The sequence below is a fragment of the Squalius cephalus genome, assembly GCF_949319135.1.
Source record: "Squalius cephalus genome assembly, chromosome: 24".
Classification (NCBI taxonomy): domain Eukaryota; kingdom Metazoa; phylum Chordata; class Actinopteri; order Cypriniformes; family Leuciscidae; genus Squalius; species Squalius cephalus.
In genome coordinates, this window is record NC_137145.1 from 23104049 (window position 1) to 23119248 (window position 15200).

Consider the following 15200-nt stretch of genomic DNA (forward strand, 5'->3'; position numbering starts at 1 on the left):
AGCACAGCAAAAATAGACTCGGTGCGGAAACGATCGCTGCACTGCTGTATCGACGGACTGCAACCGCGTGCATTGTGAAAGCTCTGACCTGTTAACAAGGGTACGGAAAAATATACGCACTACAAACGGAGTATGTGTGAAACGGGCGTTAATGTGTTACGTTAACATACTGGACACCTATTCAGCCTGTTGTTCTGTGTGCTACTGTGTAGTTGAATAACTTGCCTTTCCTGATTAAATGTCTGTTCTTGGTCTTGGATTTTGTGAAATAAATTTCTAAATAAATGCGACTTATAGTCCAGTGCGACTTATATATGTTTTTTTTCACTTCATGAGGCATTTTTTGACTGATGCGACTTATACTCCGGAGCGACTTATAGTCCGAAAAATACGGTAACTGTTAAGTTGTCAGTGTATTCGGGTAGATAATATCCAGGGTTCAGTACAAATTAAGCTCAACCAAAAGAATTTGTGGCATAATGTTAATTATGGAATTATCTCTTTTTTCTGTGGAAAAATCTGAAATTTGGGTTACAGTGAGGCGCTTACAATGGAAATGAAGGCGACCAATTCATAAGCTTAAATTACCATTTTAATAGTATAGCCACAAGACGTAAACAATATGTTTAACTAGTTTAGTGTGCAAAATATTGCTTACTAACATTTTTGTTGTAAAGTTCTATCCAGTTTTACATGTTACAATGGCAATGCAATGCTAAAACCCTAAAAGAAATGTAAAAATGGTTGAAAAAGCTTGGCAGCTCCAAAAATGCTATAATGTAAAGTTTCAGCTGAAGAATGAATGAAGTGGTTTTATAAAATTATTAACTTCACATTTCTCATTTTAAATGCCCCAAAAATTGGCCCCATTGTCAGAAGTGTCTTTCTTTTTTTTTTTTAAAGGGGTGGTTGATTATGATTTCACTTTTTTAACTTTAGTTAGTGTGTAATGTTGCTGTTTGAGCAGAAACAACATCTGCAAAGTCACGACACTCAAAGTTCAAAGCAAAGGGGGGACATATTTTATTTTAAAGAACTTACTTTTTAAGGACTACAACAAAACGGCTGGTAGGGACTACGCAACATTCCTCCCGGGTTAGTGACATCACTAACCCTAAAATTTACATAAACCCCGCCCCCGGGAACGATTTTATAGATTTTCATGACAGAATATGCTAATCAATGACTTTAAGATAACTACACATAAGCAACATAAATTCATCAACTAACCATTCATACATGTTGTCTACATGTTTTCATTTCTTCTTGAGTCTCTTCATCTTTATCTGACTCCAGTTTGAACATAAAAGGCTAAAAGTTTTTCAGGACACAAGCTGTTGAAGCTCCGCCCTCTGTGCCGGGAGCAGCAGCTCATTTGCATTTAAAGGGACAGACACAAAAACAGTGCGTTTTTGCTCACCCTCAAAAAGTGACAATTTTAACATGCTATATAAAAATATCTTTGGATATTATACCACCCCTTTAAAGAAAATAAGGGATGTATTGAGTGGCACAATTTCTAGTAAGTTAGAAAACAACAAGCAACTGTTATTTAATCAGAATATTGCAACCTATCTAGTGGGATCTTCAGGTTTTGACTTACTTTGGATATACTACAGTTGAGACCACTACCTTCATAAAAACGTAGGCTACCAAACATACTGGCAAATGCTGATTGTAAAATGCACACTAGATGAACTAATTCCATTGTGTGTGTTTCTTCTGATTAAGTTCAAACCTTTTGCATTGAATTCCACCGAGTAATTCTCAGCAGAAACTCACGTCCTCCCATGCTGGGCTTCTGAAGATGCTAGCGTCGACTGATGGACCACAGTTAGCTTCGAGAAGCCTTGAATTCATCCACTCGTTCTTGACCAGCGAAAGGGAAATAATCCACCTCCCAAATGATGAGGTGTTTGTCGTCCCCATCAACCCCCTGTTGCTTGATTTGTAGCTCTTTTCGGCCCGAGTGACAGGAGAGGGATGGAATGTTGTTAGAATAGCCGTCAAACTCAAAGACAGTACTTAGCAGCACCAGCTGGAGTAGATGGAGTGTGCTGCTGTTGTGGGCCCTAAGGGTGCCATCATTCAGCAGTCCTGCAGCTGGGCCGAAGCGCGAGCGTTGAGCAAGCCTAGTGGAAGGCATCACTTTTTGCTCACATAAATCACGAAGAAAAGGGTTGTTACCGGCGCTGACTTTTAGAAAAGGTGATTTTGATCACGGCTCTAAATTTGTGGCATTCATGCGTTGAATACCTCTGTAAATGAGTAATTGCATGGTTTGAGTAGCTAATGACAGCCAAATAACCTGTTTCACTCAAACTTTAGTTACTTAATTAAGTTCCACTCTACCTGAACATTACACCTCCAGTTCGTACAGAAATGTTTTCAGGTGAAGGACGAGATGTTTGTCTGTCAGGCATGTAAATTGGATCCAGTTCAAGCTGTGTCGAGGGTTTTTTGAATAATCGACTAATCCAACAATTATTCGAGTGATTATTCTGGGGATTCGTTCTGTAGTTATTAAGAACTCTACAATAATTCAGCTTTTGTCTTGACTTAAGAGGTTGTTTTAGAGTTAAAAAACAGCAATCAATTACCTTCAATGAATGACAGGTAAAACAATATGTAATTCACTTCAATTTAATGGAGCTGCTTGATCTCACCTTTTTTTGAAGGGGGAAGGGGCTTTTTGATTGGGCTGGATATTGACAATTACCTCGTGTTTCTTTTATATGTCCAATTTAATTAATAATTTAACTTATAATAATTGATGCTTTACAGAAATGACCGATGACAGATTGTGAGCTGCATCTTCCTTTCCTGTCACACAATGGTCTTGGGCTGCAATGCTTTTTTTATTGCTCAGGCTGCAATAAAAAGCTTTGTCATTTGAGTTTGAAATGATCTCGTGTTACGTCCTGTGAGATCAAAAGACTATTAAACAACAAAAATGTTAACATACTAATAGTGTTGTCACAATACTGGAATTTCCAACTTCGATACGATACCTTGAAAAATATCTATATTTTATACTATTTTCAATACCACAGGTAAAACTGCCATAAATACTGCCATACAGATAATTTGTTATCATCTCATAATTTTTTTTATAATTTGGGTATTTTTGTTGTTATAGCTTATACAGGCTTTATTTTAATTTCTGAACTACATTTACAAAAAAAAATAGACCAGTAAACAGTTAGTAATAAAATAAGAACAAATAAAGAAATTGCTAAGATGGCACAAATAAATACAATAGAATACAGAGAGATGAAATAAACAGCTTTACATTTTTCAGGTGGGTATATAGAATATTCAGGTAAGAAATGCTACAGCTAGGCTAATCAAAGGTAAAATAACACTGGATAGTCTTCATTGTAAAAATGAAATACAGATTAATGCTTACAATTAAAGTTACAAAAGTTATTCAGTCAAGATCAGCGAGTCTTTTGTTCTCTGATTAACATGACAGACGGCAGCAGGTTTATTAGGCTGCTGTCACTTTAAGAGTTTATGCACAAATCCAATATACTGTTACACAACATGTGTTATCTTTCTCAACTATTTACATTCCAAAACTCACTATATTTACCTGTAAACTCTGCAAGACATGCACTTTGACATTATTTTAGATGTATTTGACCGTTTAAGTGCAGTAAGCCACATGAGAGCGGCACTTATATAGATCAGTAGTGCATGCGCTTTTGGTTTGAGTGAGAAACCTGCGGAAAAGATTATATGCAATACAAGCACTATTTAACCGGAGCGAATGAGACGAACGAGTGACAGGAGGAGGAGAGAAGAGAGAGCGAGAACGCGCAGCTGGTATTGGTGTATCGATACTGCAGAAAAGGAGTTTTGGAACAGTTTCAATTATTCCAGTATTGATAAATATTGAAATATGGCTATTTTTGACAAAACTACACACTAACAATATCAAAACTTTTGACTTTTTGGATTTAGTCTTGTTCACAATTTTCATTATTCATAGTCAGACAGTACATTCACTGAATCACTGACATTACTGCCATCCAGGTATTAATAATCTTTTTTTTTTGTTTGGAAAAAATAAGAAGTCTTGTTGACATGACATGACAAAAACGGTTGTGCTGCTTAATATTTTTGTGGAAATCATGATGCATTTTTTCGGGAGTCTTTAATGAATAGAAGGTTCAATGAACTGCATTTATTTGACATAGAAATCTTTTGTAGCATTATAAATGTCTTAACTGTCACTTCTGATCAATTTAATACATCCTTGCTGAAAAAAGTAGCATTTTTTTTTCCAGAAAAAGTCTCACCCCCAAACGGTAATTTGAATGGTAGGGTATATAACAGTCCTTACAAAGAAACGTTAAAACAATTGCAGCAATATTTTTTTATGATTTATAGGCCTGTATTGCGCAGTATAGACAAGCTACTCAAAGAATGTCATAGTTCTTGTACTTTGTTTTAATACTTGTTTATTTCAGTCCTATCAAGGCTGTATCTTTCACCGTTTAAACTACGGCCATGATAAACATGCTTTTCATCCCATATTGGCAGCCCTGTTTTTTTATAGATTTGAAAAGAGGTAGAGTGTTCAGTTTTCTACACAGTTAATGTGTTTTAATAGTCTTTGGCTCATTACTTTCTTTCTGTCTTTCTAGTTTTCTATTAGCTCATGCCACAGACTAAACATTTTCAAACACAGTCAGTGGCTCTCAGACTAACGCATGGCACGCTCTCTCAGTTGCTGAAAAACAAATTTCCAGCCTCTCTCCAATGCGGTTTTCACTGCAGCATAAATATGAAGAATAAACAAGTGTTCCATTTGTGAGGGGAAAAAGATTTTTCGTTACATGACAGCGCTAACATGAAATAAATCACCCGAATGTTGGAGGCTCCGTCTGATGTAGTTTGTTCCCCTTGAGCTTGTTGTGGAGAAGCATTCAGTCATAGTTGCCATGAGGGCAGGTGTAGTCGAAAGAAGCAGTGTACCCGCGGGGCAATCTGTGACATCAGTGCCAGCCGTCTGAGCGGGGGGACATTAATGCCTGTAGGCACCAGTGTCAACAGCCCAGCCTTGATGTTATTGACTTTTCCAATTCCTGCAATTCTAGCGTGGAATTAATAGAACATACTTTATTACTTTATTTTTAGACACTTCTCAAATTGGTGGGTATAATTAGGAGAGAATTTTAAAAGACCATTACATTGTCTTTATCCTCTTGCAGGGTTCAGGGTTTTTTTCTTAAATAAGACAGAAAAGTCTATGTAGTAAAACATTAAAATATTCAGCTACAATTTTGGAAAAACACTTTAATGGTAAAATACTGTAAAGTTGCTACAGGTAAAAACCTGTAAATTGATTAACAGAAAGATTACAGTAAAATACTGTTAATTTTGCAGTTTTTGAAAGTGAACAACAGGCCATTTTATAATTGACACTGAAAAACTTAGGGCTGCCCCAGACTAAAGATTTTTCTAGTCGATTAGTAGTCGTCTATTTAAGCCATTAGTCAACTAAATGCACGTTTATATTAATTTAATTACTTAAAATATATACTGGGGGTGGGATACTAAACCATAATGAGCCTTTAAAGTCCCCCTGTATTCAATAACTTTATAATTGAAACTCATCTTTGATCACCCAAATTACATATTTACACCCTTGCCCCGTTAAATATATGTGGTTCTATGAATATGCAAATGAGCCCCGCCTCCACTCACTCACACCAGCTCAGAGATCCACTGCTTGACGATTACACGTTGATCTGATTGTTTACTAGTTAGTTTGTGACGTCAGAAACACCAGCGATTTCAAACTGTGTTTTTGAGACTGTCTTTGGTTCACTGCAGTTTTAAGAAAATACTCAGCAATTGTATATTCCTATAATTTTTTTTACATTGTTTAAAATTTTACAATTTTGCTTTGACATAATATTGATATCACCTGGAATGTAGAACAATGGGTTTAAAATCTGATCAAATATAGCATTAAAATTCTTTTAATTACAGGTAGCTGTATATGATTGACCTTTTATATCAAACTTTTATATCACAAAAATGTTAAGCAGCATGACTGTTTCCTGCGCATCAAATCATCATATTTCTGAAGGATCACTGACACTGAAGACTGGAGTAATGATGCTGAAAATTCAGCTTTGATCACAGGAATAAACAATTTTTTTTTAATGTATTAAACAGAAATTGTTTATTTTAAGTTGTAATATTTCACAATATTCCTGTTTTTAATGTATTTTTTCATTAAATAAATGCACCCTTGATGAGCAGAAGAGATTTCATTAAAAAAAAAAAAAAAATTATGTTTCCAAACTTTTGACAGGTACTGTATGCTGCAAATTGCCACCAAATTTACCTGTTATAATATCATGGAAGAAATTACAGAGCTTTTATTTCATTAGATGCTTACATTTGCAATTTCTCCTCCTTTTGTGTCTTTTCTCTTTTTTTCTTAATTTTGTAGTGTTCGCTGTGATTATTTTGAAAGATGGGTTGGCCTCAGTGTTACATAAACACATTTTGATATGTTTCCCCATTTCATTTGTGTAATCCTTTCAGTATATATGTCTGTATATCACATGTGTTTCCTTATAATTTGAATAAAATCCATCTCTTTATAGCACAGAAAGTCATTTGGACTGCAAAAGTCATAAATTTTGGCCTTTGCACTGATGAGGTTCTTAGGACCTAAATTTTGGCATTGGCGATACGATTATTCTTGGAAAGAATCGGCCCACAGGAGCTGTCATCTTCATCTAAGTTTATAGCAGTATAAACTTTATGTATAGTTATGTCCATATGATAGTAATAACTTCAGTTCTGGAATTCAGCTGTTTTTCTTTCAAGTTAGTCACACTACTATATATATAAAACTAAACTAATAGACAGATTGATTCCTGAGGGTAAGTTCATTTCTCTTATCTAGATTGTGATCACTCTTCTTTTCTCTCAAAGTTGTCAGTAACCCGACCAATGAGGCGATGACAGAGTACCTGGAGAGCAGGAAGAAGTATGAGGAAATAAGGAAGCAGAAACTAAGGAAGGGTTCTGGTCGAGAGGCTCAGGTGGGTCTTCTTTTTTAAGACACTATGGCTATAGTCTTTGCTTTAAGACACTATGGCTGCTTCCGAAATCGCATAATCTTTTGAGTAGGTACTTATTTTAAATAAGTAATAACTTCTCCGACCGCTAAAAAAGTATGTTCTATATAGTATGAGTGTGTGTAGTATGAATGTAATCTACATTCGCCATGTTGTCATTATCATGTGACCTACCAGCGTCAGTTGCTTTGCTTCACCTCCATTCATAAATCCTGTCCCGTGGCCTCATGGGATAGTAAAGCGTCCTTAGAATGCACACTTCAGAATCTCACCGGAAATAGCAGGTCATCTGGGTAATTTTGTATTAGAACTTTGAATTCAAACAAACTTATTTGTTACATACTGTTTTTCGCCTACTATAGAGTAGGGAAGTATGTGATTTCGGATGCACCCTAAGATTTTCTCCTGCTCTCATAATGGTAAAAAAAAAGGGAGAAATTAGTTAATTATTGATAATGTTCCACCCCAATAGGCTATTACTTGACTACAGATACTCTGTCTATCAAACAAAATGTTACGAGTCGGTTCGCTCACTGATGTACCTGATGATTGTGGAAGTTTTGGAAATTTGTCAGTTTTGATGTTCGTACGGTCTGACTGAAGGATGTCATGACAGCCTGTTCCAGCTGTTTTTGTCCATACAATTACAGTCAATGGGGTCCAAAACAACACTGGACCCTACTGACTTTCATTGTTTGGACACTGAAAACTTTTTTCAAAATATATCTTTTGTGTTCCATAGAAACTATTACAGAATATAGTGCCTCATACCCATGAATCATTCTTAGGTGTGCTTTTTTTCTTCTTTTTAATCATACAATTTGAAAAGTCAAAATAACGTACTTTCTCTTGCCTCTAAAGACACTTGCCCTTTTGGAAAGCTTCAAAACCAAACTATCATCTGCGATCACAGAGACTCCTAGTGTTCCAGAGGAAACCATGGAGGAACTAGGCGAGGATGACGATAAGGGCTGGTGAGTGGGTTTTACTCAGTTCTGTACGGTGCGTTCCCCATTCCTACAGAGGTTTAATGCACTAATGGACTTGCAGTTGTCTGTGATCAAATGCATTCTCAATAACTCGCGCCTCATTGGTTGTCCCAATGCACAGCTACTGTTTCACATTAAGGTAGCAGAGATATTTATTTGGACTAACATAGCAAAACGTTCATACCTCTCTCCACATCAGGCACAGCTGCTGGCCTTAAGTGTGCCTGAACCACCTCGCTCTCCAGCCAAGTAATGCGTTTGGCTCTGGAGCGCACTGACACCATTAGAACAGTATGCAGTGTTTGTTTTTGCTGCGCTGCAATAGCCACTTGTGGAGAAGTAGTTTTCTCAGCTGACTTAACTGAGTAAATAACTGCTTCAGCAGACCGAGTGCCCAGATGGAACGTGTCACACCCACCGTACGCCAGACGGTGCACGTCAACCTGCAGTCAGACGCGCGTGCTGTCTTTCTAACAGACGCTCATTACGGGTGCCAGCAGAACGAGCGCTCGGCGATAAACCATTGTTGGAATTTTCCATAACACCACCAGCATATGTTTTGGATATGGGTGTGCTGGTGTCCCCAGCAGGCTTTTAATCAGCATAATCAATGAGACTTTCTTGGGCTACTAGCTTCACTTTTAAGACCAATTTTTGGTTTGCTTCCCCAGCCAAGTTGTGATGGTCAACAGGATTCAGCTACACCAGCACCAAGCCAGCACTAACCATCTGCCCATGTGTCCTCTGATCCCCAGCTCTGAAAATTAATCTTGTCGCTTTGTCACTGCAGATGTTTTTTTTTGTTCTGTCTATGCTCTCCCAATGACGAGCAGACACATGCTAGTTTGACTTCTGCAACACTATTAAATACATAGCGAAAAGCAGGGGTAAGATGTGGCAGCCCTAAATCAAGAAAACTGTGTTTTTTCTTTATATTTAGAAAGATCCCGTCATATCTAGCTGCCTGTGACACACAATTAATTTGTTATGGCTAAAACTTTTCCAGGGCTCAAAATATATATGGTGTTTCTTAGTGAATTTCCAGTATTTAAAATCATGTAATTTTTTGGCTGCATTTTTAACCATGAATTATTGATATTTTTTTTCTTCCAAAAACCGAACCATGCCAGTGCATGAATATTAAACCTTTTTTCTGGATGGTTTATGAAAATGCAAATAATGTGCAGACAAATAGTACTTAGGAATGAGATTGTGCATTTTTGCCAATGGCTCAGCTTACCCCTTGACATGTTTACCCCTAACAAGTTGTGGCACTGTACCACTTTTTATATTTTTAGGGCATTGTTATTAATGATTTCCTGTAGCAGACATCTGTCTACAAAATCAAGTATTTGTTTACATTTTCTCCAAGATGAAAAGTGGCACAACTTACCCCGGTCTCCCCTACTGTTTGTTTTCACGGTATCACTCGCAACTAGGCACTGTGTCGGGCAGTATTATATGTTGTGAGCTGTAACAACTGCCTTAGCTGTCTGTATGTCACTGGAAAATTACAATCCAACAGCATACTATGAGATTATGAAGACAGAAATGAAATAATTACCATGTCACAGCGGTGCTAGATCACTAAATCACACACACCACTCACTGTGCAAATATTAAGTCTGTTCGGTTTTATTTTTGCCCTCCTTTAAATATGAAGACTAAACACAGCTTAGCTTTTCTTTTTGGCATCCTCTAGATTATTATTTTTTGTCCTGATCTGATGGGAACGTTTCCATGTTGGGCCGAGGGTGTTATTGACAGCTGAGTTCTTTGGCCAGGATAACATTTATGATGCTGCAAAATGAATCAGGCTCCAGGGAGCATCCATCTTAATGCTGCATGCGAGGCATAAAGTTATGGCCCTGATTGTGCGCTTAAGTACACAAATAGAATATCAATTAGAGATGTTTCAGTTTGATTCTGTTTTCTCCATAATCTTCCTAGCATATGTGATGAAGATGCATGTGTTTGTAAGTACGGCCTCTGAGATGGCGGTAGGTACTTAAAAACTGATTTTGCTCATCCACATTTATGGCTTTCAGTTTGAAAGATGTGTTTTTCTATTTAATGAACTCTCAATGTGATTGGACATTACTGTGATTCATAGATACGCTTTATTTCTGAAGCCCTGCCATGACCAATGCGTCACACGGCACTTCTCGTTTTTCTGAGGATTACGGGAAGCAGACTGGTAAATCATTCTGCTTTTTTGCTCTCAGTTAAAACGTATAGCTTCAGCAGTTTGCTTTTTTTGGGTATTATTTTTTGGATATGCCCAATCCATATATAGATACAGTCCATTGCAAACCCAGGGTAGTTTTCCACTGGAAGTGTTTGAAGCGACTTGGATGCGGCCAGTCTTTGCTTAACTGCTTGGTAGACGTCCACTGCATTTATTTCACGCATTTGCAGGAAAACCGTAAATCACAATCAAATGTAAAGAATGTGGTCGAGTGCATGCCTCTGCGGAGAGTAATGGCTTTATGCTTGATGAATTATCAGTGTTAATGGTGTGCCGCACTGGTGACGTGCTGAGGATAAAGCGAAAAGATCTGTCAGACCGTCGTCCTCCTCCTTCACGCTGCAAGCCACCGCAGGGAAATGAATCGACACGGTGTGTTTTTCTCTCGTATTTGCTTTTCATCAAAGACTTTGAGTCTTTGTCTAAATATATCCACTCAAATGCTCCAACAAATACCACATGTGAGTGCAAAAGGGGCGCCATCATCTGAGCTTGAGTTCCTATGTGTGTCCTATTAGTTACTTTGTCCTCTGGATAGACTGTCATTAATGTCTGAGGACCCCCACGACGCTAGGACGTCTCAGGACTGATTCTGGGGCGGAGGAGGGACGGGAGGCCCCCAGTGCTAGAAAAACAGCAGTGGGAAGTCTGTACCACTTTCTGAACGCCTGGTGCACCCCACGAACGGAACATGGGTTACAACAGGTCAGACACTGGAAGTCAAGTCTGGGCCAGATTGTAAACTATTCCATCTGTGTCTGCGTCTACAAAAACCCCTTTTCGACCAGGCCTCCTCTCTTGCTTCCCCCCTCTTTCGCAAAAGCGAAAGAAAAATAAATTCAGGAAGAGTCTTCCGAGGGCCTCGGCATCATGGCGGGAGCCCCTCCCTGATAAGAGCCCCAATCAAACGGTGGGATTTTTTGTGCGAGCCATAACTCTAGGCGAGGAGTCCGACGGGCTGTCATCACCGAGACTGCTAGACAAATTATCAGTGCCGACTGCCTTACGCGACGGGAGTCCTGTGGGTCTGCCAGAGTATAGCCATGACATTCTAGATGAGCTGTCACATCTCCTACGGACTTCAAATGGATGCAAGCAAGCACGCACACACTCGGTTTAACACTTAAAAATGGGCTTGCATGTACTCGCAGACTCTTTATGCATCTCTTTGGCCGAATTCAGGGGTTCTGCGATTGCTCAAAAATAGCAGCGTGGCGGATTACTTACCAACGAGAAGGCTCATAATTTAAGAGAAGAGGCCACTTCCATTCTCCATTCCTTAATGTATTCATCTTGACTCAGACAACTAGTTCAATTTAAAAATCTTCCTTCAGCTCCTACAGTAACTGCCTGACACACTTCTGCGAAACCACCAGAAGTTGCACCATATTGAATGACTGCTGGCAGTCGTTGAATTATTGAAAGTCCCGTCACATCTTGTTCTTTCAAACCAGCTCTGGGCTTTGGAGGCGAGCACGTTCATTACGAGACCTGCACCACAGATTTGGATTCTTGAAGGATGAAGTCTTTCCAGAGATTCTGACCTTCACCAGAATAGCTCAAACAGGTGTGGAATATCAGTTCCTTTCAAATCTTTTTTTGTTGTTTAGATGAGACCCCAGAGAGCCATCCAGCCATGTCCATGATGTATAACAATGACCCGTTTCACCCTTCTTGACATTTCTTTGAGGTACTCTCCATGTCTTGATTCAGACAGTTCCTCAGTAGCCATCATTTCAGTGTGAAATGTAGGTCAGCAGAGCAGGGGTGAGATGTGTGGATCTGCTCCTCAACCTAGCCTTGCTCCAAAAACAATGCCCTAAATATGACCTCAGACAGAATGAAAGTTCAGCCATCATCTACTCACTCTCGTGTCGTTCCAAACCTGTACACTCAAAAATAAATGTTCCAAAAATAGTTTTTTCCAGTGATGGAATAGAACTAATTTAGTTTCTCCAAATAACTTTTCAGTGAAAAAAGCAAATAACAAGAACATTTTAAAAATCTAAAAAAACTTTTTCTACTGTAAATAACTTTTTGTGGAATGGAAAGGTTCCATGGATGTTAAAGGTTCTTCATGAGCCATCAATGTCAATAAAGAACCCTTCATTTTTAAGAGTGTATGTCTTTATTTTTGACTCCATTTACTTTGATTGTAAAGACAAAGAAGAAATAAAGCATATTGGCTTGGAGTGACAAAATTATGACAGAATGTTCTATTCCTATAAATATCTTAGCACGGACTTCTGACATCTTAGAAGGCATTAGTAAAACCACTCAGATATGACAGAACTGTAGTTCTGTGTTCAGAAACCTGTTGGCTTAGTGTAAACAGTGTCTTGGATTGGGCTGCGGTCTTCAGGAGTCCTCAGGAAGGGACTTTAGCCAGCTGTGAGCTCTTCTTTCTGATGCTGGCACTCAGGAATGCTCCTGGAATGTTAGTCTGCCTGCCAATCACCTCTCCAGCCGTGCCGTGAAGAGAGAGGGAAAGAGCATTACTGAAGAAATGCAGTGTAGATGAGCATCTGTGCTGGATTATTGAGACCTCCTACAAGGGGCGTCTCTGTCGAGGCAGAAGCTGAAGATCAATCACGCTTCAGAAATATCGTGGGTGGATCTGATTGTGGCAAAGGCCACCAATGCAAAACTAAGGTTAAGTTTAGAGTAGAATTAGGGGTTAGTATTTGTTTCAGTGTAATTGACATGACCTATGAAATCTTTAGAATTGGCCATGCAGCGATGTTTGCACTTAATTGGTTTGGAAAACAGCATGTTTGTAAGTAGACGCAAGACAGCTGGACAGTGTTGAAGACACGTCTTAGTAGGATTAATAATTTTGGCTTCCACATACTCAGTCTTGTTGATTCTAGCTATAGTAGAGAAAACATTTGTTATCGCTTAAAACGAGCAAACATTTATCTTGTTTGTTATTTGAATAATTTACTGTTATATTTTCATATTTATAATACATTTATTTATTTATTTATTTATTTATTCACTTGGCGGGCACCCTTCACAATGGAAGCAAATGACAGAATTTTTCCCTTTTAGATGAGTTATGCCTTTTTAAAGATGCTGTGAAACAGGCTGTTTGCGAACTCGTCAGATTTGGATGTCCGCTCTGATCTGATCTTTTCCACCGGGAACTTCCCACTCTGATTCTGATGATTTATTTGCCTGTGAGCTGCGCTTTGCTGTTCTTTTGAACTGAACTCTGTTTCCCCTTGTGATTTAGGTTGGCCCATGTTCTGCACTTTGATGAACAAAGCAGAAAGGTAAAAGATGCCAACATGCAGGACGAAGACACATTCGAGATCTATGATCCACGCAACCCTGTCAACAAGAGGAGACGTGAGGAGAGCAAAAAACTCATGAAAGAGAAGAAGGCCAGGAGGTGAGACTACAGCTACACCCCTCGTTCACCCGCTGCCTCAAACTACCCATCTGGAATGAGTCCGACCATTAGAAATGGCACAACATCAGGGGCAAAAGCATTTCTTCATGAGAGGAATCATATTAACTGATGTTCTGTCGGTATGAATGGGAGATATCTGCAGCCTCTTTATTAAAAAGACATTCATTTCTGCCTGCTAATACTGGAGATACTTGTGAAGATGGCAAGCGTTTATTGTTTTTAACCCATAGAGGAAAAGCAACACCATCTGCTCTGTCCTTAGTGCATTTTTTGGGTCTTCATACAAAAACCTTTTCATGAACGGGTTTAATCATGCCCTCAAAATGAGTGTAAACTGTCATCACAGTAATAAAAGTCTTTATTTCTAATGTTTAGGCTTTGTTGTTCACTTTGAGACCTAACTGATACACTGATTGAATTCACTTAACACACATATTTGGTTTGGGGGGGGGGGGGAAATGTGTTTGTAAGTAGATTTAATTAACTGTTTAGCTACATAGACCAATTAATCCTAAAAATGGTAGGAAATCAATCAAAGTCACATAGCCAATGCCAATACAAAGAGAGTAAGGAGACCATTAGTTGATATAATTTTTGAGCATTTATTTCACACTTATTTTTAGACTCCCATTATAACAAAGCAAAATAAGTCTGTCTGACAGTGTCTACACTGATTACAATGGGAACGTTGTAGTTTGTTAGACATAATGTTTGGACTGTGACTGGTTACAGTTGGGGCTGTGAAAATACGTGCTTCGATTTATGAAAATAAAAAAAATCAATGCATCCATTAGGCGTTTAAATCGGACGATTCATCACGATATTACAACATTATTTTACCTTAGCCAGAATATTTGCGATACCTCAAAACATGCCGTGATACAATTGCAGTTTGATTAGATTCAGGAGCCTGTGATCGATCTTGCAATATCATGTGCCTGTTTTACACATCCAGTGCCATTTCTTTCATCTCACAAATGACACCAAAAAAATAGCATGGACATTTAATTGAACTCACCGCATATTGCAAATCCTGTATCCCAACTGGCACATCCACAACAAAAAATCCTTGGTTTTATACAATATAACTAATCTAACAATATAGTTTAAATACAAAAGTTTTTTGTTAATTAATATGAATAATATAGAAAAATAAATGATTAATTTTTTATGTATATTTGTATATATGTGTGTGTGTGTGTTATTTTTTTTGTGTGTGTGTTGCATAAGAAAACATATCATTTGTCAGTTGATCGATGCATAATTACACCTAACATCCATAACGTAATTTAATAATCGATTGATTATATTGCCTGTAACGGACTATAATAATAATATAATTGCACCTTGACTTGATCTTGTTTATTTTGTTATATGCCATTAATTGTTTAATAGTTAATAGTTTCTGCCCCTATACTGTACATGACATCATTTATATT

General features: G+C 38.1%; 1 protein-coding gene across 1 annotated transcript in view; it reads left to right on the forward strand.

The window, feature by feature from the left end:
* The window catches only part of cwc27 (CWC27 spliceosome associated cyclophilin), a 42800-nt gene extending 28668 nt beyond the window's left edge, over positions 1 to 14132 (forward strand). Inside the window, exons 11-13 of the mRNA XM_079861884.1 lie at positions 6964 to 7073; positions 7971 to 8083; positions 13582 to 14132. Of these exons, the coding sequence (XP_079718010.1) occupies positions 6964 to 7073; positions 7971 to 8083; positions 13582 to 13744 (386 nt within the window). The 3' untranslated portion in view covers positions 13745 to 14132. The remainder of the gene's footprint in view (positions 1 to 6963; positions 7074 to 7970; positions 8084 to 13581) is intronic.
* Positions 14133 to 15200: the final 1068 nt, after the last annotated feature.